This window comes from Culex quinquefasciatus, chromosome 2 (genome assembly GCF_015732765.1).
Source record: "Culex quinquefasciatus strain JHB chromosome 2, VPISU_Cqui_1.0_pri_paternal, whole genome shotgun sequence".
NCBI lineage: Eukaryota > Metazoa > Arthropoda > Insecta > Diptera > Culicidae > Culex > Culex quinquefasciatus.
The window spans coordinates 143,705,621-143,729,893 of record NC_051862.1 but is presented as its reverse complement, the minus strand read 5'-3'; the positions used below and the strand labels follow the sequence as shown (position 1 = coordinate 143,729,893).

The window sequence follows — 24,273 nt, the reverse complement described above, 5'->3', positions numbered from 1 at the left end:
TAATAGAAATACGCAAAAAATTCAAAGCTTTGGTCAAATTCTTACTGAGTGGTATCATTACGTTTCTGAAAAATTAATTGCACCAATATATTTGTTGGAGTTTCATAATTTTGTAAGAGAGGCTAATAAATCGGGTTTTTAAGAACAAAAAAGAAATTCAACTAAATATCAAAAATCATTTTTAAACTCAATTTAATATCACCAGAGGTGAAATAGAGCCTTTTTTACAAAATGATGAAACTCCGACAAATATATTGGTGCAATTAATTATTCAGAAACAAAATGATGCCACCCAGTGAGAATTTGACCTAAAGCTTCAAATATTTTTAGGCTAAACCTCGAATACATTTTTTTTTTAATTTCAGAGGTACATAATGGGCCACAAGGTATTAACATTTAATTAAGAAAAACATATTAGATTGACATTATTAGAAAAATATAAAGGGTACTCAGTCTTTTATAGTGTTATCTGTAAAATAGTCAAAAAAATACCTCTGAAAATGGCTTTGACCACATTTACTGGCTGAAAATTGTGAATCGAAAAATAAAATGTTCGTCTCCGACCCCACGACTACAAATTTGAAATATAAAAATTGTGGGTTTTACGATCGGTTTTCCAATGATGGAAGACTCAAATTTGTAAGAGCGGATACAGACATCGCCTAAGTATTTCAGAAAAAGAGCTCTCAAAAATTAGGCTTTGAGTTCCGGGTTTCGGGCCAAAATTCAATCGAAAGAGCGCATCAAAACCTTCAAATTAGTAATAGGACTTTTTGCTGGGAGGACTCCTCGCCACGCACGATTTTTTTAAGATATCTGAAAAAGCGTTTTTCCAAAAGCAAACCTTAAACCTTTCTTTTGTAAGAAAGGCAAAAAGAAACGAAGCTGACTTTATAGCTGTCAGCCACTATTGCCAGTACAAAACACTAGTGTCTTCTTCCTTTTATCTACAAGGACTTCGCCCCCTGAGCTCCTAAGTGAACGAGAATATGGTACGGAGCGACGGTGCCGAATACCCATATTGACACTTAGAGTATTTGGGCGCAAACCGTGGCAATCGAACCTGCGACCTCTGGATTGTAAGTCCAATTGATCGACTGCAATTGACAAATTTTGAACGCTTTTTCCTAGATTTATAAAAAGCTGGGTTTTTCCCCACAACTGAGTGAAAACTCAAGAAAATCACCAAAACAACAAAAAAAACGAGTTTCAGGGTGATTTGAATATTGGGATGAATGTAGTTTTAGAAGAAAAGAAGATTGTTTAAATTTGTCAACAACAATTCGTTTTACTTTTCAAAAATTTCTCTATCTATCCTAGCATAATGTGATGATCAGTTGATGGTTACATGCGTGTGCGTGTGAACTCTCTATACCGGGCTTAGTAATGTCCGGAGTAGTAAGCCGGCTGAGCAGCGTACACCTTCTGCACGGGCTGGGCAGCGATGACCTTGGTCACGGGCTGGGCAATTTTGACGGCGGCAGGTTCCCGGCGGACGACGGCGTTGAATCCGTTATGGTCATCGGCGGTGTAGTCGACGATACGCTGGTGGCCATCGGCATCGAGCAGGCTGTACTGTCCCTGGACCTGGTCACCGTTGCGGCTTTCATGCTGGCTCTTGATATCTCCGGTGTGGGCATCGTGGACGGAGTAGGAGAATTCGTAGTGAGCCGGGGCGTATTCTTCGACCTGCTTGACGTAGGTCGGTTGGGCCAGAGTCTTCACGATGGTTGGCTGGGCGATGGCTTTAACGTAGGTGGGCTGGGCGGCGATGGTCTTCACCACGGTCGGTTGGTGAGAGTACTGCACCAGGGGCTGCTGGTGGTAGACTGGGGAGGCCGCGTGGAATGCCTGCTGGTACACGGGCTGGGCTGGCAGGAGTCCGGCGCTGGCCATGGCCAGAACGGCAAACAGAGGGATGAACTGGAAAACAATAAAAGCTGATTAGGCAAAGAATTCAACATTTCTCCACAAGAAAACTCACTTTGAAAGCCATTATAAATTTGCTCAACTGTCGCACTGTTTCGCAAGTAGAACCTTAACTGAATGACACTGCTTTGACATCTCGCGTTTATATACCGAAAAAAGATTCGATCAGCCGTTGCGCGGTTTCCTTGAGAACACAGAACCCCGCTTCATTCGGTTCGGTCTTCGGCAACGGCAGTTATGGTCCTTTTGGGACTTCAAGTTGATCGCACAACGGATGCAACCACCTTGCAAAGAACAAACCAAGAGACAACAGCGACAACGACTGCCATGTCCAACCCCTTCCACCGCGACGCTGTTGATCGACGCCGAAAACAACACAAAAATCAGACCAAAAGAAGAATTATGGGACGCGATCAATCGTTTCGGAAGTGGAACAACACGTGAATCAACGCAGCCAGCAGTGTGCAGACAAACAGAGCAAGTCCCTGAAGGTCGTAGTCGTCGTCGGCATTTCTGCGAATCACGCGTGAGCGAAGAATGTGGAAGCGAACGGGGGAAAAATGAGATCAGTCCGCGATCTTCGGCCGGACAGAGAACAGGTCAAACGCAACGGTTGGTGGCGACGATCATGCTGGGCGATTTTGAATTCGTGTAGAGATCCCTGGTACAAGTGCGTTCAACTTTAGTGAGGTCGGGCACACGCCTTTCCATTGAGTGTTTTTGTTGTGACATCCTAATGGTGTTGGCATTTTAAGGCAATTTGTGAGGGTGCGTTTCGTATACAAAGTGTGGCGGAAGTAGTTAGGGAAACATAAAATTTTGAGTTGAACAATCGTAAAAATGCTTTCCATAAAGTAAAGTTCTTCTATAGGCGGTGAATGTAATTTAGTTTTATATAATTTAGTGAATAATTTGAAAATGGATTTTTTTTTCAAGTCAAACCATACAGTTCACAAATATATTTTTCCTAAAATCTATGCTTTGTTATTGTCTGCACTACAACTTTGTATAACATTATTACACTCAAAAAAATAACCCTACAATGTTAGAAAAAACACGACATTTTAAAATGAAAATTTTTGTTCTAAATGAAAAAAATACCCTTCTGGATTACCGCAGATTCGAAAAGTACATTAAGTTTCCCTTAAAATGGCATGTCTCAAAAAATGTACAGTTGAGTAACGAGAAATGGCAAAATTTTAAAAATATTTTTGTTTTTATTTCTTTTTGGAACTCTGAGTAAACCATCAAATAAGGCGTCCGATTTTAAAAATCAAGAACAAAATGAATAAATTTCGTTTGATTTTATTTCTGAGACCCCATTTTAGTCAAATTTCAATAGTTGATTGCTTTATAAGCAATAAAATGTATGTTTGACTTCCTCACTAAGGAAAGGAAAGGCTATAAGGCTGGTACAAATTTTATTTAAAGTTTTGTCACCACCCCCGATCCTTCAATGTTGGCCCGAAAAATCAGGGGGCAAATTTTTTTTCAAAAGACATAAAAATTTCAATAGAAATTTAAGTGAAATCAGTTGAAATCAATTTAAAATGCATTCTCCTGTGTTTAGAGTAATTTTTAGAATGATTAGGTTGAATTAAAACCACTTTGAATTTTGGAAAATTTTCGATGTCCAGTAAGTTTTCCGCATTTTTTTTGTTTTCGTCAAATCTTAATTTTTGGAAAGCTATTGATTGCAAAACAACTGAACTAGTGTAAAATGCATTTTAAAATACTTTTTGTATTCAAATGGTTAGTCTACGGCTTGTTATTTCATTTTTATTATTTTTTTATATTTTTTTTTTGCCCAAGCCTCGACCCCGGCCAGAGCCGAGGGACAAAAACATTGAAAAACATTTACATTGGCCTAATCTAGAGCGTCCAATTTCCCGTCCCGGGAAAAAATTTCCCAGGAATTGCCGGGATTTCCCGAAAAAATATAATTCCCGTTTCCCGGGAAAATTTGTAAATTTCCCGGGAATTCCCGGAATTTAAGCAAAAGTACACATTTTCTATACTTTTTGGAACCATTTTTTAGATGCTCAGAGAAAAATAAATGAAGATGATTTTGTTCAATTAAATTTAATTTATAGCTCATATACAATTCATCGTATTATAAGACACTTTGATGTTGGGTAATATTAATTTTAAAAGCTACGGGAAAATTAAGAAAGCTTTTTCAAGAATATTTGGAGTTATTTCTTATAAAATATATTAAATTGAAAATTTTGACGTTTTTGTTTACCATGATCTACTGAGTTGAAAATCAAATTGGTATCTTAACATTTTTAAAATAGTTTGGTCAAGATGAATTATTTCAATTCGTTAAATACCTGGTATACAAGAAATTACAATATGTAGTAAAAGAAAAATGGTGCACTGGTGTAACAATGGGTGTTAGAAGGTTAAATATCAAAACATGTAAGACTGATTGTGACATGATGTTAATTCCAAATGTTTGAAAACATTGAGTTGTTTGAAGTAAAACAAACAAGAGAAGTTTGATTTTTGCTTTGCCATTTTGTCCATGAAAGGAAACCATTATGACTTTTTTTTCAGAAAAGTTATTTGTCATGAAAAACATAATTTCTGCATGTTTTTTTTTCTTTTTTTGTATCAAGCCACGCTCTCTTTTACTGGTCACAGAGGCAAGAAAAAAATTTGTATGATTTTGGAGTATGGATTCATTTTAGGGGAAATTCTCGTAGGTTTCGCAGGTTAAGCACTTGTTTGTTTGCACTTGTTTTAGCCTTTCAGTCGCTGTTCTAAACAACTTAGTTGCAGCACGACCAAGATCAAAACAATTTTCAATAAATTTAAATTTCCCTGGAATTCCCGGGATTTCCCGGGAAATCGGTTGAAAATTTCCCGTTTCCCGGGAAATTTGTAACCCCGGAAAATTGGACGCTCTAGCCTAATCCTGCTTTAAAAATGAACTTTTCATAAGAAGTTCGTGGACCACCTTCATGTGTGCATATCAAAAACTGAACAAATGTCTGTGTGTATGTGTGTGATCAACAATCTAGCTCATGTTTCTCGGCACTGGCTGAACCGATTGTCCCATTGATCGAGTTTTATGCGAATTGAAGTTTTGATAAGTAGTTCAAATGTTATGCATAAAAATGTGTTTTCTCATATACGGGAATGTTAAATAAATGGCCAGACATTGGTTCAAATATGTCTCAAGTTTTAATCCTTTAAGTGATACTTATGTGCTTTTTTGAGGCCGGATTGCACTTAAATGTATGTAAACTATGTCCGGATTTATCAACCGACCTTTTGTTGGAAAGGTGATCGGATACTTTCAAAACGAGTCTGAATCTGGAAACCCTGCTTAAGTATTGACGTTATTTCCATAGAATTAATACAGTATGTAAAAAAAGTATTCACACCCCTTGGGCACTATGCACATTTTGTGATGAAACATGTAAAAAATTTAAAGTTTGACAGGAACCTAGGACTACGTTTTGTTCAGAAACTCATGTCAAACATTTTGCTTCAAAAAGCTCATGAAAAGATGATTTAAGCATAAGCAGCATAAGCATAGGTGCCCACCCGCAGTTGCTACTCCGTTATTGACCAGGACCTCCAGAAATTACATCCACGAGCCGTGGAAGATGAGTGGGTGCTATCTTTCCTCGCTTCGCAACTTCTCAAAGGCCCCTATCATGCTGATCAATACCGGCGCCGGCCACGACCAGTGGTAGAGTCACGGGGAAGTGGATGGGAATATTAGTCCGATACTTGAGTGATAGAGACCGCCCAATCGACTGCTTCTCCGACAAAGTATCACATGAGTTTTGAGGGGGTTAGTAGACGGGTATGAGGTCAGGATTCACGAGTGGCAGTGATGTGACCATGAGCATTTTGTTTATCGGTTGAAAATTTTAAATCTTAGGCAGCCGGCTGCGGAAAGATACATAATTGATTATTTAAAAAGTGTTTTAATCGAACGCGTGCCAACCGAGCAGTAGTGCTATGGGCTGGACTTTTTAGTATATTTTTACTGTTTGTACAATTTAGATAACGCGAGCAAATAACAAAAATAGTAAATAAAAGACGCTTTACTCTTCATAAAATCGGTAATTTTATGAGTTAATACTAAAACTGCTAGTTGGAATAAATTATTACGATCAACGAATATACACGAAAAGAAAACAGGACACCACGTAACCGAATGTAATGAAATTAAAACAATAACTTAAACGAACCAAACCGGCGGCGTGCCTTCCGATCAACGATGATAAAAGAAGAACTTATAAAACATCAAATAAAAGAGAAACGAAACTAGCGACGCGAAGTGTTGTTACTCCAATTGCATTTGCCGTAATAACATAAAAAAATATTTTCTATCCCGACCGCCGCGTAACTCGTATTAACTTTTCTTGGCCTTGCGTGTTTGAAATGAATTATTAATCAATCATATTATTAAAACACAAAAACCTCGACGAACTCAACAGGCGGCATGCCTTCCGATCCACGATGATAATGGAAGGGCTGATTTTATCACTACTACCGAGAAAAAGGTCGCAAAAATTACGATCATACGCATGGCCCCGCTGGTCACAATCGACTCGATTTTACGATTGATGCGATATTTTATATATATTTAAAAATGAATAGCAGCACTCTTTCATTCACTCTGACGTATTCAAACACTCACATGCACACATGCACACACACACACACACACACACACACACACACACACACACACACACACACACAGAGGTCATACAACGAAATAAACTTTGGAACTATGCTGGATATAGTCAGCACTTTAAATCATTAAAGTAGATAAAGTTGGTGCTTGCAAATTTTTTTCTCAGTTTACCATTGCCTACTCAATGTTGGGTTCGATCCTCAAAGGCAATGAGGAATCAGTAATTCCAATCAAGCGTGTCAACTGACATAACTCACTTGATATCTCGGTTCTCAAACTTTCAAGTGACACTCGCAAATTACAACACATTCATTCAATTAATTCACTCTCACTTTCATTCATAAAACAACATAGAACGTGCTCACCCGAGTTCAGAACAAAGAAGCTCATTGTTGTCCGGTGTTACCAAGCGCAGCATCGGTGTCGTCGAACCAAACTGAGTTCGACAGGTTAGCATCGACCAGTTCTCCCTCTTTCATGCTGGGGGAATCTAATGGCCTATCTACAATCACTTAGCTTAGAACATCTAAGTAAAGTAGTTACTTAGGAAAGTTTGCAACTTACGTTCGTCATCCACAATCAACTTAGAAAACTTGCTGGGCTGATATACGTTGCTATGCAGTTGTTTGTTTACCTTTGATATGGAAACGTCAACTTACCGTAGATTTTGAAATTTTCCAAACCAAACGTCAGTTTCTAATTTGATTACTTTTCCATTGTAGAAACTCAGATTCATTTCCATTGATTCAAATTCCTAAGCTAAGTGAAATTTTCTAAGCTAAGTGATTGTAGATAGGCCATAAGGCCGATTTTCTTCCGTACACATATTACAAAAAAAAAACAGCACACACACAAGCACTCGCGAAAAACTTTTTGCATCGAAGTATGCCGCAAGAATCGACGCGAACTGGACGAAGACACCCCGCAAACGAAACTAATTCTTCAAAACTAAGCTCCTTGAACTGTCATAACTTTCTTGTTTCACCATTTCCAACAACCACGACTCAGTGTGAAAATTTCACGTTTAAAATCCAAAAGCTCATGAAAAGATGATTTCTATAAAAAGTTATATAACAAATACTATTACGAAAATAAAAAAGGTGCAAAAAAAGTTTGTACACCTTTCGAAAAATTTACATAAATAATGTTATTTGTTGACAAATCACCATAAATCCAGTCTCCCAACTCCAAATAGGCATCCTTGACTGATTAAAAAAATAATTTGGATTGAATATTGTGTGGGTCCCGATTCCGTCAGGGAAATCGTCTGCCGAGGATGACCAGTGCGGACTGACATCCGATCTGGCCGATCGTCATCCGAGGAAAGAGGACGAGAGCTGAACCTGCTTTGCCAGCTGTCACCGAACCGTTCGTGTGGCTGCGTCCATGCGCTGTCAGCGCATGGCTGCGTCGAGCCCAGCGTACGAGGGGCCTATTCGACTACATTCAATGGAGTGCGTTTGCATTCACCGCAACAGGGTGTATCACACCACACATCTCTCCTCTCCTCCATAAAAAAAACAAAATCTTCCATGTTTTAAGCCATATACTTCTTTTGGTCCACAATCAGCTCGATCTTTAGTTGCTAGCCCATGACTTGGTCAACTGTTTTTTCATCTCAGCATTAAAGCTGTCGTAGTCGCGATATTCAAACCTATCCAATATTTCTCTAAAACACTCAGTTATAAAAGATTAAATTAGGGTCAGATAAACATCATCAAACTCTGAAAAGATTTAAAAAAAAATATAACTGCTATGGAAATGGGAACATACATAATCAGACACCCAGATATTACTGCCTTTCTCTATCTACCTTTCACTCTCTCTCTCTATCTACCTTTATCTCTCTCTCTCTCTCTCTTTCTCTCTCTATCTACCTTTATCTCTCTCTATATATCTACATTTATCTCTCTCTCTCTATCTACCTTTATCTCTATCTAAACCTTTCTATATCTCTCTCTACCTCTCTCCCTCTCTATCTCTCTCTACCTTTCTCTCTCTCTATACCTTTTCTCTCTCTCTCTCTACCTTTCTCTCTCTCTCTCTCTCTATCTACCTTTATCTCTATCTAAACCTTTCTCTATCTCTCTCTATCTCTCTCCCTCTCTATCTCTCTCTACCTTTCTCTCTCTCTATACCTTTTCTCTCTCTCTCTACCTTTCTCTCTCTCTACATTTCTCTCTGTCTTCCTCTCTTTTTCCCTGTTTTTAACAGTTCCTTCTTTATACAACTATGCTTGTTCATTCTAACACATTTCCTCCACTTGTTTTCCAAACGCAATTCTTTGCTATCTTCTAGCCAAAGTTTACGCATAAAAATTCACTGCTTAGCGTATCATTAACATCCTATCACAGCTTTGCCATCAATTCTTCACGAGAGCATTCGAGACAATATAGCCTTCCTCACAAAACAACCTCAGTTACGAACAATTATGTTTGTTTCAGACTATTCAGCCCCAGTGAGTCAGTCTGGATCACCATTTTCTAATATAGTAACAACAATAACGGCATTTCAGATTATTACCACGTCAAACCGGCCTACCGTGCCCACGCGACTCAATCTTATCTTAGAACAATCGCGGCCTTCCAGGCTATTTACCACGGCGGTTCAATCAGAACCACCGTGCCCAACGCGATTAAATGTTCCACTAATCGCGGCCTTCCAGGCTACTTACCACGGCAGGCCCATCTGACCTCCGTGCCCAACGCGATTCATTTTTTTCTTGGAACAATCGCGGCCTTCCAGGCTATTTACCACGGTGGGTCAATCAGACCCACCGTGCTCAACGCGATAACATGTTCCATTAATCGCGGCCTTCCAGGCTACTTACCACGGCAGGCCCATCTGGCCTCCGTGCCCAACGCGATTCTTTTTTTCTTGGAACAATCGCGGCCTTCCAGGCTATTTACCACGACGGGTCAATCAGACCCACCGTGCCCAACGCGATGACATGTTCCACTAATCGCGACCTTCCAGGCTACTTACCACGGCAGGCCCATCTGACCTCCGTGCCCAACGCGATTCTTTTTTTCTTGGAACAATCGCGGCCTTCCAGGCTATTTACCACGGCGGGTCAATCAGACCCACCGTGCCCAACGCGATAACATGTTCCACTAATCGCGGCTTTCCAGGATACTTACCACGGCAGGCCCATCTGACCTCCGTGCCCAACGCGATTTTCCAAAATGATTCGACATTCTGTCAAATTCAATTCCACCAAAAAACTTGCCCCCAACATCCGCACACAAACACAAATCTTTTTTTTTTTTCTTTTATCTCACCGATTCTTGTCCACTTGCCACACTCTACTTACGATAAAAAAAACTTGCCAAAACCTTCCGACGATTTTCCTCACACACTTCCCTACTTTTCCGCTTTCCTTGGCAGACGATTTCCCGCAGATTCTTATAAATTGCAAATAAAAATGCAACTCCGTCACGGTCGCCAATGTGTGGGTCCCGATTCCGTCAGGGAAATCGTCTGCCGAGGATGACCAGTGCGGACTGACATCCGATCTGGCCGATCGTCATCCGAGGAAAGAGGACGAGAGCTGAACCTGCTTTGCCAGCTGTCACCGAACCGTTCGTGTGGCTGCGTCCATGCGCTGTCAGCGCATGGCTGCGTCGAGCCCAGCGTACGAGGGGCCTATTCGACTACATTCAATGGAGTGCGTTTGCATTCACCGCAACAGGGTGTATCACACCACACAAATATAAAGTTTACTAACTACTTAGTATAAAAGTTTATATAACTCTGGAAATTCTATAGAAAACTTATCTTAACTTAATTTTGAAATCTTCTAATTCAACTAAATGTCAATATATTACCATAGAATTGCAAAATAAACATTTGGGAGTGGGTATAACACCGTTTTGGGGTCTTTGTATCGCTAGAATAGATTTTCGTTGGAATTTCGTAACAACCCGGAATTACGTCGTCGGAAAATCCGCCGGCATCCGAACCGGTCCACAATTCACAAGTCAACCTATGTGGAATCGGAAAGGGCATAAAATTTCCGATCTTTTGATACCCAAACATCTAGGTTTTCTTTAAAACCTACGTTTTTAAATACCTGGGCAAAAAGTAAGTTTGATCCACGAGAACAAAAATTACGAAATTCCATACATTTTTGACAGGTTGCTCAAACGAAACCATAACAACGTTTTTGCTTAGGTATTTAAAAACGTGGGTTTTATGGAAAACCTGGATGTATGGGTATCAAAAGATCGGAAATTTTATGCTCTTTCTGATGCCACATAGGTTGACTTGTGAATTGTGGACCGGTTCAGATGCCGGCGGATTTTCCGACGACGTAATTCCGTATTCCAACGAAAAATCTATTCTATCGATACAAATACCCCAAAACGGTGTTATACTCACTCCAAAATGTTTATTTAGCAATTTTATGGTAATATATTGACATTTAGTTGAATTAGAAGATTTCAAAATTAAGTTAAGATAAGTTTTATATAGAATTTCCAGAGTTATATAAACTTTTATACTAAGTAGTTAGTAAACTTTATATTCAATCCAAATTATTTTTTTAATCAGTCAAAGATGCCTATTTGGAGTTGGGAGACTGGATTTATGGTGATTTGTCAACAAATAACATTATTTATGTAAATTTTTCGAAAGGTGTACAAACTTTTTTTGCACCTTTTTTATTTTCGTAATAGTATTTGTTATATAACTTTTTATAGAAATCATCTTTTCATGAGCTTTTTGTAGCAAAATGTCTGGCATGAGTTTCTGAACAAAACGTAGTACTAGGTTTCTGTCAACATTAAATTGTTTAGATGTTTTATCACAATATGTACATAGTGCCCAAGGGGTGTAAATACTTTTTTTACATACTGTAATTCAGATGAAATATATTTCCGGATCAAGTATTATTAAGAAGTGAGGATGGCATCAACCACATTTAGTTTTTTAAATGTTTTGTCACCACCATATTGGCCACCATCTTGGATTTAGAAATTCTTAATTACTTTACTGCCCCTGATAGCATAAATGTCCCATATGAATTTTCATCGCTTTTGAGATATTGCTGCAGTTTGGTTCAGAATCGTGTGCTTATAGAAAAGCCTCAAACATTCTGTACTTTGTTTTAAAAATCAGTAGGAAATCCAGTTTTCTTTTCGCGAAAACTTAATACGTAGTCTTATGTGTGGGACAAACTACACAGAAGAAAAAAAAGTTGAATTTTGGAATGTTGAAAATTTGGTAGGTTGAATATTACCTCTTTTTTTGAGTAATATTACATAAAAAATGTGTAAAAATGTGAACCTGATGAATATTCATCAAAAACTGATGAAAATTCATCATTTTCGGGGGTAAAATTAATCATTTTTTTTGCCGCAAAATCTGTCACCATTTCCTGATGAATATTACCATCATTTTTTTGTCTGTGTACAAATGCGGATCATGGGCAGTTAAGTGGAGTTTAGGGGTCATACTGAACTCGAAAATAAAAAAAACACAAAAAAATATTTTCGTGATTCGATTATCCGAAGTGAAATTTTACGAGGCCTTCGTATAATCGAGTCTGGACTGTACTTTGTTCTAGAAACTTGAAGGAAATCCTGTATTTGGCAAAAACGCGCGTGTGTGTGCTTATATTATCTCAGCTTATCACAGTCCCGGGTATTTGGTGGCGTTAGCCCTCGCGCAGCTTTCAGTGACCCATTTCAGAATGACAGAGTTCCTTGCGGTCCTATTCCGAGGTTACTGGGCCATTGTCCCCCGCCTTAACATAAAGCAAGAAATAGACGAGTCCCCAACATATCTTTAAACTTCCAATCCCATAAGGCAGAACAGAGATCGGCGCGTATTTAGTAAATGGTAAGAAAAATACTGCCCACGCTCCATGCAAAATAGATTTCTTTTGTATGGAATGGTCCACGAAAGGAGGACGGTCATCGCTGAAATTTTAAAGTTATCGTAGTTTTAAAGAAAAAAAAAATGATTTCGTCATTTTTCCGTTTTGGCGCGTGACGCTTCGAAAAATCCAGTTTTTATTTTCAAAAAATCAAATCTTTAAAACGTACGGTTCAACATCACCAATATTTTAAAATTTAATGTGAAATTTCCCGAAGAATCCGATAAACCTGAATTCCAGACATAGACTCTTTGGTCCAAACGCTGACAAAACGCAATTTTATGTTTTCATACGACTTTTTCAGGTGCTTGGCTACAGAGCGAGTTGTGGCGCTATAACCACGGCAAATAGTGTCCAGGGCATTCGTGGAAATACAATGTCCCATCCCAGAGGGTCCCGGAGTACCAAATATGCTTAGCATGGTGCTCCCAACGAATACAACCAAAATCTCGGAGCGTATGGTGGTGTGTCCCCACGCTTCTTCCTCCCCTGTCGATTCAGAATTGTGTTGTTGTTCGAAAACTCAGTGCTCAAACTCAACCCAATTACGAGTCATCCCTGCGATACGGCTTTACGCAGTAGGCCTGGCCGCTTTAACACTTGTGATGTTTCAATGCATTTCAATGCAATGGCGCACTACAAATGTTAATAAATGACAAGAAGAGTGCTAGGCGTCATCTAACCTAAGGCACTCTCCAGGATCCCTTCGAAAGATTGGCTGCGCTAGGGTCTGATTAGATTAGATTAGATTAAACTTTTCAGATGCTTGGGTACTTTTTTTCATACCTCAAATTATTTTTCATTCAAAGGCAAACCAATCATCTTTCGTTTGCGTCCAAGACAGCTCAAATCGGTTGAAATGGCACGGAGTTATGATTTTTTGAAAAATGTGTTTTTTGCGAAAATTGACAAAAAATTACCGAATTTGGGACAACTTTAGCACGGTTTAGGTCACCCTAACGGCGAAACAAAAAACATACGGGTTATTTCGGCTAGGAACCCCCACAACAAATTTTGAACCCGATCGATGAACTTTTTTTTTCAGTTTAGGCTCCTTGCAAATTGAATTGCTGTATAAATACAGCTAATTCTTTGGAGAATTCTACCTTTGTACGAGTACCGTCATCAGAGGTGACATTGGGTCAGAGGGGTGAGAATGTCACCCCTGGTGACGGTAGTGACAAGTGCGATCAGCAGAAACATCAATGAACGTGTCTAGATTACGTTACGTTTGCATTAAAGTACGTGCAGTCATAAAAAATAGTAAAGCAACAGAACAAAATATTCAAATTTATAAAAGTGTTTTGTATCATTTATTGAGTAATTTATTTGTACCTATCGAAAACGGAATGCTAAAAATGCAAACAACTATTTAATTACCACGTGATCATTATCGTATGTCTTCCTTAGTAGTGGTGCGCCGGAGCTTCGTGGTAGTGCGCATGGACTGGTGCCGCTGCAACATAAGCCGGCTGGGCAATCACTTTGGTAACCGGTTGAGCGATGGCGATCTTCTGCACTGGCTGGGGCACCTTGAATTCGGTTGGCTCCCGGTGCACCACGGCGTTGAATCCGTTGTGATCGTCAGCGGTGTACTCCACGGTGCGCTTGTGGCCATCAGAATCGATCAGACTGTACTGGCCTTGGACCTGATCTCCGTGGCGGGTCTCGTGCTGGCTCTTGATGTCTCCGGTGTGCTCGTCGTGCACTCCGTACGAGAAGTCGTACTGGGCGTTGTGATCGTCGTGAATTTCGACCTGTTTCACCAGCGTTGGCTGGGAGATCGTCTTCACCAGGGTGGGTTGCGCGTAGGTCTTCACGAGCGTCGGTTGGGCCACGGTTTTGATCAGGGCCGGTTGGGGCTGGTGGTACGCGATGTGCGCGGCCGGTTCGTGGTACTGCGTGTGCAGCTGCTGCACCGGAACAACGCCGGCACTGGCCACGGCTAGGACGGCAAACACGGCGGCGAACTGGGAACGATAAATTTACCGTTTATTTATTAAATGGTTTAAATTTGGTGAATTTTACTGCCAGCTCTTTTCAAAGCTTACATCTTCATTAACCAAATGTCCTTAGCAACCCTTTAAAAAGTTTCATTTACTTAGGTTCTAACAAAATCGTGAAAATTAATGTTGCCCCATAGTCACTCCCAGCTCTTTTTACACATCCACTGATTTTATAAAACATGTGTTTCTAAAAGAACATTCTTCTTGATTTATTACGAAAAATAAAAGAAAACTGATCTTATTCAATTAGCATACAAAACAATAGTTTCATAAATTAAAATATTTTAAAACTAATTCCCAACACTCAAAATCACACTGCGTCACTCACTTTGAAAGCCATTTCAAGATGATTGCTTTACGATACGATCGGTTGAAAACTGACACTGATGACTTTTCCTTTCGGTGGGCTCGCTTAAATACGCGCTTAAGCCGCTCCCTCGCGATGGATCTTAAGATCGTCGGGGGCCTTCCCTACGTCACAGTTTGATGAATATCCTCGGCGGACGGCTAGAATCGTCGTTCGCTCATCTTTCGCCCGCTCATCGGTTGCATTCGCCATTTTTTTTGCACCGCTTCCTGAACATTGGCCGTACGAAGGCATTGCGTGTCGTGAGAAAGGCTCCCCCTTCAAGACCCAGAGACCCAGTGAACCGGTGAGCCAGAACCGGTTTTTTTTCGGATCGAGATCTACTTCAAGGGGGGAGACTCCATAAATCGAGCGGCTGCCGGTGAAATAACTCAGATGGTTGTTTTATTTCCAGCTATGTTTTTTTTTTTATTTCAAGATACAAGTTCAGATGTTACGTAAGAGCTACTCGCTGTCCGACCTGAACCGCCCGAGGGATTGTCTGCGGCGAGGAGCCGGCTTTGTTGGAGAGACCCCGCTTATTATGTTGCTCGGGGTGGAAACGCAGAGACATGTATGATGGCTTGTGGTGGCAGTTCCGAGTTGGGAGTGATGATAGAATGGTTTATAAAAAACCGCATAAATAATATCTTGGTAAATATGATTCTGAAAAATTGGCAATAATTGTCGAAATAAATAATTATGTTTTTTTGTTCTAAATACAATTAATGAAACATTTTGGCGGATTTTTCCTTAACACATATCATACAAAAATGAATGAACAGGATTTTTCAGTAGTACAAAGCCGCAATGATAAAAAACATTGGTTCGAAATTAATTGTATGTAAAATTTTAGCTGTTAACAAGCCTATCCTCAATTTTATAAATTGTCCGATGTTCGATTGTCGGAAAATTTTATGGGACTTCTAATAATGCTTGAAACATCTAATTGGAACTCTCTGACTTCATTTTAGTCAAATTAAAAAGTTTTAAAATAAAATCAAAAATAATACCATTAAATAAATCTTTCATCCACAAAGCCTTTTTAATGTAAATTCCATAACATTTTCTATTGAAAAGGAAACCAAAAATCAAAACAAAGTTGTTAAAACACTTACTAAGAAACAAATACTATGAATATCCAACTACCTAAATAAATATGATAGTGAGTTATATATTCAAAAAAAAGTAGGTCTTTTGTAGAAAGTTTTCGCAAAAACGAAATGGTAGGATGACTGCTCTGATTCTTGAACCAATCATAATACAAAAATATTACTGGGACCAAGTAAAAATATTGAGAAATCAGATAACACTATTTGGAGCATCGATGGTATTTCAGCAGCATTTCTTCGGACATATACTGATCGAAATAATAGTTTCATCATTTTATTTAAAGGTAGAACTACAAAAGAACCAGAAGATCCAAGCTTGGTATATTTTAGATTAAATTGATTTTGCATCATAATATTATGATTGATTTTAAATATTTGAGATTTTTTAAGGTTTTGTGAAATTTTCATGAGATTCAATGGCCCCCTGGAAAATTGGAAATATAAAAGTTAAATCGTTTTGAAATTTATTGATTTTGTAATAATCTGTTATCTGTTCTGCATCTAGATTTTTTAAAAGAAATTTTTGAAGGGTAAGATGGAAACTTTTATGAATATTTTTATTGTATGTATTGTCATGTGGTTAAAAAACAAAGAAATTTAGATAAGATTATTGAAATCGATGAAGAAAATTTAAATTTGATTTAAAAACTACAGGATTTTTAAATAATTTTTAATTTCCGTTAAATTTCCGTAAAATTTGTTGTGGTTTGCACGTTTTTTTTGTTGTGGTTTGCTCTGATTCTATTAACACTCCTCAGTCCAAGGCATATTTCACTTACACGGACGACCAAGCCTCCGAAACAGTTGCTTCGCTAAATTCAACTCGCTCGCATTTGGTTCCATTTCAACCAATCTTGATCGTTCTTGCAGCATTCGAACCGGTAGGATTTCAAGATTCATCTGAAACAAGAACGAACCTGATTCGACTTACCTGCTAGTCACACCGACCAAATTCGTCGAAGCAACTCTTTTTAGGCGTTCGTTTTAGGGAACACACCATGGCCAAATCAACAAGAAAGCATTAAAATTTGAAATCAACCATTCAAATTTAACTAATTTGGGGTCGCTGAACACGAATATGACACTAAGAATATTCCAAAGTATTCAGAAATCCAGAAATCCAAGATGGTGGCCAATATGGCGCCTGTAGTATATTGGGAACATATATTTGAGGGTGTAATAGTGATTCAACCACTCAAATCTAACTAATTTGAGGTCGCTGAACAAGAATATGACACTTAGAAAATCCCAAAGTATTCAGAAATCCAGAAATCCAAGATGGCGGCCAATATGGCGCCTGTAGTATATTGGGAATATTTTTTGAGGTTGTAATAGTGATTCAACCACTCAATTGTAACTAATTTGGGGTCGCTGAACACGAATATGACACTTAGAATATTCCAAAGTATTCAGAAATCCAGAAATCCAAGATGGCGACCAATATGGCGCCTGTAGTATATTGGGAACATATATTTGAGGGTGTAATAGTGATTCAACCACTCAAATCTAACTAATTTGAGGTCGCTGAACAAGAATATGACACTTAGAAAATCCCAAAGTATTCAGCAATCCAGAAATCCAAGATGGCGGCCAATGTGGCGCCTGTAGTATATTGGGAATATTTATATGAGGGAGTGATAGCCATTCAACCACTCAAATCTAACTAATTTGGGGTCGCTGAACACGAATATGACACTAAGAATATCCCAAAGTATTCAGAAATCCAGAAAACCAAGATGGTTGCCAATATGGCGCCTCTAGTATATTGGGAGTATTTATTTGAGGTTGTAATATTGATTCAACCACTCAAATGTAACTAATTTGGTGTCGCTGAACACGAATATGACACTTTGTATATTCCAAAGTGTTCAGAAATTCAGAAATCCAAGATGGCGGCCAATATGGCGCCTGTAGTATATTGGGAATATTTATATGAGGGAGTAATAGCCATTCAACCACTCAAATCTAACTAATTTGGGGTCGCTGAACACGAATATGACACTTGGTATATTACAAAGTATTATGAAATTCAGAAATCCAAGATGGCGGCCAATATGGCGCCTGTAGTAAGTATATTGGGAATATTTATTTGAGGTTGTAATAGTGATTCAACCACTCAAATCTAACTGATTTGAGGTCGCTGAACATGAATATGACACTTGGTATATTCCAAAGTATTATGAAATTCAGAAATCCAAGATGGCGGGCAATATGGCGCCTGTAGTATATTGGGAATATTTATTTGAGGTTGTAATAGTGATTCAACCACTCAAATATAACTAATTTGGGGTCGCTGAACACGAATATGACACTTGGTATATTTCAAAGCATTCAGAAATTCAGAAATCCAATATGGCGGCCTATATGGCGCCTGTAGTATATTGGGAATATTTTATTGAGGTTGTAATAGTGATTCAACCACTCAAATGTAACTATTTTGGTGTCGCTGAACACGAATATGACACTAAGAATATCCCAAAGTATTCAGAAATCTAGAAATCCAAGATGGTTGTCAATATGACGCCTGTAGTATATATATTTGAGGGTGTAATAGTGATTCAACCACTCAAATCTTACTTATTAGGGGTCGCTGAACATGAATATGACACTTGGTATATTCCAAAGTATCATGAAATTCAGAAATCCAAGATGGCGGCCAAAATGGCGCTTGTAGTATATTGGGAATATTTATTTGAGGTTGTAATAGTGATTCAACCACTCAAATCCAACCAATATGCTGGGACCGGGGTGTAGGGGTAAGCGTGGTTGCCTCTCACCCAGTCGGCCTGGGTTCGATCCCAGACGGTCCCGGTGGCATTTTTCGAGACGAGATTTGTCTGATCACGCCTTCCGTCGGACGGGAAGTAAATGTTGGCCCCGGACTAACCTAAAAAGGTTAGGTCGTTAGCTCAGTCCAGGTGTAGGAGTCGTCTCCCTGGGTCCTGTTTCGGTGGAGTCGCTGGTAGGCAGTTGAACTAACAATCCAAAGGTCGTCAGTTCGAATCCCGGGTGGATGGGAGCTAAGGTGTAAAAAGAGGTTTGCAATTGCCTCAACAATCAAGCCTTCGAACACCTAGTTTCGAGTAGGAATCTCGCAATCGAGAACGCCAAGGCAATGCTGTAGAGCGAATAATTTGATTTGATTTGATTGATCCAACCAATTTGGGGTATGAATATGAGGAATATTCCAATATTCCAAAGTATTCAGAAATCCAGAAATCCATGACGCCTGTAGAATATTGGGAATATTTATTTGAGGTTGTAATAGTGATACAACCACTCAAATCTAACTGATTTGAGTCGCTGAACACGTATATGACGCTAAGAACATCCCAAAGTATTCCGATATCAAGAATTTTAATATGGCGGCCAATATGGCGCCTGTAAAATATTGGGAAAATTTATTTGAGTTTGTAAAAGCCATTCAACCACTCAAATCTTACTTATTTGGGGTCGCTGAACATGAATATGACACTTGGTATATTCCAAAATATTCTGAAATTCAGAAATCCAATATGGCGCCTTTAGTATATTGGGAATATTGATTTGGGGTTGTAATAGTAATTCAACATCTTAAATCTAAATAATTTGAAGTCACTGAACACGAATATGACACTTAGAATATCCCAAAGTATTCAGAAATCCAGAAATCTAAGATGGCTGCCAAAATGGCGCCTGTAGTATATTGGGAATAATTTTTATTTTTTTTTGATTTCTGAATACTTTGGGATATTCTTAGTGTCATATTCGTGTTCAGCGACACCAAATTAGTTACATTTGAGTGGTTGAATCACTATTACAACCTCAAATAAATATTCCCAATATACTACAGGCGCCATATTGGCCGCCATCTTGGATATCTGAATTTCAGAATACTTTGGAATATACCAGCGATTCTCAACGGGGGTACCAGGCCTACTTGATTCACATGGCAGGGGGTACCGGCCTAGAAGAAGGTTGTGAATCGCTGGAATATACCAAGTGTCATATTCATGTTCAGCGACCCCAAATAAGAAAGATTTGAGTGGTTGAATGGCTTTAACATTCTCATATAAATATTCCCAAAATTCTACAGGAGCCATATAGGCCGCCAGCTTGGATTTCTGGATTTCTGAATACTTTGGAATATTCTTAGTGTCATATTCGTGTTCAGCGACCTCAAATTAGTTGGATTTGAGTGGTTGAATCACTATTACAACTTCAAATAAATATTCTCAATATACTACAGGCGCCGTATTGGCCGCCATCTTGGATTTCTGAATTTCTGAACACTTTGAAATATAACAAGTGTCATATTCGTGTTCAGCGACCCCAAATTAGTTAGATTTGAGTGGTTGAATGGCTATTACACCCTCAAATAAATATTCCCAAAATTCTATAGGCGCCATATTGGTCGCCATCTTGGATTTCTGGATTTCTGAATACTTTGGAATATACAAAGTGTCATCCGCCATCTTGGATTTCTGGATTTCTGAATACTTTGGGATTTTCTAAGTGTCATATTCTTGTTCAGCGACCTCAAATTAGTTAGATTTGAGTGGTTGAATCACTATTACACCCTCAAATATATGTTCCCAATATACTACAGGCGCCATATTGGCCACCATCTTGGATTTCTGGATTTCTGAATACTTTGAAATATTCTAAGTGTCATATTCGTGTTCAGCGACCCCAAATTAGTTAAATTTGAATGGTTGATTTCAAATTTTAATGCTTTCTTGTTGATTTGGCCATGGTGTGTTCCCTAAAACGAGCGCCTAAAAAGAGTTGCTTCGACGAATTTGGTCGGTGTGACTAGCAGGTTAGTCGGATCAAGTTCGTTCTTGTTTCAGATTAATCTTGAAATCCTACCGGTTCGAATGCTGCAAGAACGATCAAGATTGGTTGAAATGGGGCCAAATGCGAGCGAGTTGAAATTAGCGAAGCAACGGTTTCGGAGGCTTGGACGGAGGAGTGTTAAATAAATTAGTCTAGTTCGAGATAAAATGTTGATACTTTCGACACTAATAACTGTCTAAAAGAGAAAAAAGTGCAGTGGTAATGTCACCAGCATAACCAAAGTGACGAAGAACGAACGAAGAAATTAAACCTAAAGACCCTTGTTTATAAAGAGAAGCATAGCTCTCCTATATAAAATAAGAATGGCAAAAATGTCTTAGTTTACCGTAGGTGATGCATAGGTGAAACGGCGTTACATCTAAATTTTGGAGCTACCCTGTATGGAGCCCTAAGACGAAATTCTTCGTCAACAAATCTTTAAAATATTCCAGGAAAGTAATTTTTTTCTAAAACCTGTGTGTGTGTGTGTGTGTGTGTGTGTGTGTGTGTGGTCCAATCCAATACCCGCTAACCGGTAGCGAAATTATGGGGAAGTATAATTTGTATCAGACTTTGTTTATGCCGAATGCTGATACAAGTTATCTCAGTCCCGGGTATTAGGTGCTGATGGCCGACTGCTTAGCGCCCCAGATCACCAATTCAAAGGCGTGAGATCGAATCCCATTTTTTTGTTCATTTTCAAAGTTCACTAACCTTCTGCTTGTGAGGCAGAAGCCGTAACCATTAAGCCACGGAGCCGGTTAAGTAAGTTTTTTCTAAAACTTAATTCAATATTACCTAACCGTGAACCACACTAATTTTCAACCAAGCCAAAAGTTGTCCCTTTCTTTTTGCAACAACTCTTCTATTTCTCATTAAATTTTGCGCTTTGGACCACTGTAAATTGGTTTCATTTGACGTTCAAAATTAAGGTTGAATCATATCTCCAAGTTGAATTATATGCTGAGCAGTTCTCTCAGATTTCGGTCATTCGTTTTTTTTTTGTAATGTTAGTCTTGGTTTAAAAAAATTGAAAATAATTTTTTCGAAAAGGTCGGAAAATTTCACGAATGTTTCATATTTTAACATTGAAAATCGGACCATTAGTTGCTGAGATATCGACATTAGAAAATGGTGTGTTGTTTGGGTGGGACTTAGAAAACATCAATTTTCTTGTTTTAAACCTTTGCATGGCAATATCTCAGCAACGAAGGGTCGTATCAACAAAGTTTAAAAATGCAAAATATAGAAAATTTTCTCAGCTTTTCAAAAATATTTTTTTTCAAGGGTGGGCAAACTTGTGAATTAATTAAAAAAAAACTGCGACTCTTTTCAAAAAAGTCACCTCAAAATGGATTTAACTTGAAAACGGTGCACTTTATTAAATTTTCACCGAAGTACTTTTTCATTGCAAATTTGATTTTACATCGAAAAATGAAGTTAAAATATTTTTGCGACCAATTTTTCGATTTTTTGAAAAAAAAATCAGTATTGATTCAGAAATTCATAACTTGCTCAAAGATTTTTTGCACAACCTGGAAATTTCTGAAAAGTTGGCATTTGATGTCCTCTAAAACATATAAAAATATAGTGTTTTTGTGCAAATCAAGTTTTAGTGACAAAAAGTTAAATAAAAAATCACCAAATTTTTTTTACCGTGTATCATTTTTTTCAGTGTTGTCCATATCCATACCTACAACTTTGCCAAAGACACCGAATCGATCTATCAGTACATTCACTCACTCAGACCATTCCACCTTCAAAAGTGGTAGTACCAGGGCAGCTTATTAGTGGCTTCTTATTTTCTCCGACAACTCTTCACCCCTCTGGCAATATGCATTGGACACTGACCGGACTGCAGTGTTCCATGAATGAGTAGTACGTAATTCCAATGTTCAAGTTTTGTCTTCAGTCAGCTCCCTGATAAAGAATAAAAAGTGCAAACCGCAACCAGAAACGTACTTTTTAAGGCAACGAACCATTAAATCATACGTGCCGACCGATGCGACCAAGGTCAGTGCGAGACAGGTCTTGCCAACTTTTGAACTCCTCCTCTCGTGGGCAAATAATGAGGGGCGTTGGTCCTTTCACTACCGTACACGGTGCCAACTGCGGAACATTTCGAAGGGGATTAGGGATAAGATCGAGCTTAGGGGGGAGAGGTTTGGTTTCGTGTTCAGGGTGGGCTTTTATTGCGTTGCAGACTATACATCATAAGAGAGCGTTGAACGGGTTGCTTCCATTGCGTGGGATCGGTCTACGGGGGGGGTTTTGGTTGGCAGCTGTTTTGTCGTTGCAGTTTTGGGTTTAGTTGCTGTACTGGTACGCAACATCGGCAGCTTGGAATCGCACCTCGGACTGGGCATGCGAGTCACGTCCACGGCTTCGCTCGTCACGACCACGCTGGCGCTGCTGTTGCTCATCCCGGCGCTGATCATCCCGACGCTGTTCGCGGTTATCGCGGCCGTCGCGGTTGTCACGGCTATCACGGTTGTCACGGCTGTCACGATCTTCGCGGTTGTCCTGCTCGTTGCGTTGGTTTTCACGATCGTTGTCCTGACCGTCGCGCTGGTTTCGCTGATCGCGATCTTGCTGGTCCCGGTCTTGATCACGATCCTGATCGCTGCGGTTGCGGTCCTGGCGGCTTCTGCTTCGGGAGTTGTCTGTACGGGTTGCCGATGTCCAAACCGGAGCGATCACGGTGTCAATGGTGTACAGCGGAGCCGGGACGAGGACGTGGCTTGGTCGTGGTCTGACAGCTGGTTCCTGTCGATGTTCCGAGTTGAATCCGTTGCGATCGTCAGCCTGATAGTCCACAATCTGTCGGTTTCCGTCGGCATCAACCCACGAGTAGCGACCACGGACGTTTCCGTTTCGGCGAGATTCCTCCTGGCTTTTGACATCTCCGGTGTTGGGATCGTGGACCGAGTACGAGAAGTCGTATCCCACCGAATCGTCGCTTCTTTGGTCTTGAGAATCGGCGGCAGGATGCCGCTGCTGTTGCTGTTGTTGAGACTGATCCCGACTACGATCCTGGAGGCTGGCCGCTCCGACAGCTGCCACCAGCAGTATCACATACTGTAGATTTAAAGATCAGATAAGTTTTGCAATCAACCATAGAACCTATTCCAACTTACCTTAAAAGCCATGCTCTCTCCTAGATCAGCCTTAATCTCTAAAGCACAAAAAACTTTAGCTAATCAAAGGCTGTGATCAAACTGATGCCTTCTGGAAGGCAGATAATGCTTTTTATACAGAAAACTAGATTAGAAGGCGGAATCATCTGATGCTTCCGTCAGGTGGATTGCCGGCCGGTCCGGGCGAAAGATGATACCCTGGATGATCTTCGTCATCCGTTCTTCCACTGTACGAATCACCTGATGCATGGAGGGAAGTACTAAGCAAATGTGGTGTAGTGTGTCTAACTGTAGCTGATACTAACTCCTAGAACCTACAAAAATAAGTTCATACCTTTTGTGGCGAAGTGCAAGGTGTCGTTAATTGAGCACAACGTTGTTACA

At 39.5% G+C, this 24,273-nt stretch overlaps 3 protein-coding genes across 3 annotated transcripts; all 3 read right to left on the bottom strand.

Moving 5' to 3' along the window:
- Positions 1-1,262: 1,262 nt before the first annotated feature.
- Positions 1,263-2,065, bottom strand: LOC6046726 (cuticle protein 7). Its single transcript, XM_001863850.2, has 2 exons — positions 1,985-2,065; positions 1,263-1,923 (listed from the first exon to the last, which is right to left on the bottom strand). The coding sequence occupies exons 1-2, from the start codon at positions 1,994-1,996 to the stop codon at positions 1,381-1,383; spliced, it is 555 nt and encodes a 184-aa protein (XP_001863885.1). The 5' UTR covers positions 1,997-2,065; the 3' UTR covers positions 1,263-1,380.
- An 11,689-nt stretch (positions 2,066-13,754) lies between these two features.
- Positions 13,755-14,883, bottom strand: LOC6046725 (cuticle protein 7). The gene is made up of 2 exons (XM_001863849.2): positions 14,805-14,883; positions 13,755-14,440 (listed from the first exon to the last, which is right to left on the bottom strand). The coding sequence occupies exons 1-2, from the start codon at positions 14,814-14,816 to the stop codon at positions 13,877-13,879; spliced, it is 576 nt and encodes a 191-aa protein (XP_001863884.1). The 5' UTR covers positions 14,817-14,883; the 3' UTR covers positions 13,755-13,876.
- An 8,032-nt stretch (positions 14,884-22,915) lies between these two features.
- On the bottom strand, positions 22,916-23,998 carry LOC6046724 (splicing factor U2af large subunit B). The gene is made up of 2 exons (XM_001863848.2): positions 23,890-23,998; positions 22,916-23,830 (listed from the first exon to the last, which is right to left on the bottom strand). The coding sequence occupies exons 1-2, from the start codon at positions 23,899-23,901 to the stop codon at positions 23,060-23,062; spliced, it is 783 nt and encodes a 260-aa protein (XP_001863883.2). The 5' UTR covers positions 23,902-23,998; the 3' UTR covers positions 22,916-23,059.
- Positions 23,999-24,273: the final 275 nt, after the last annotated feature.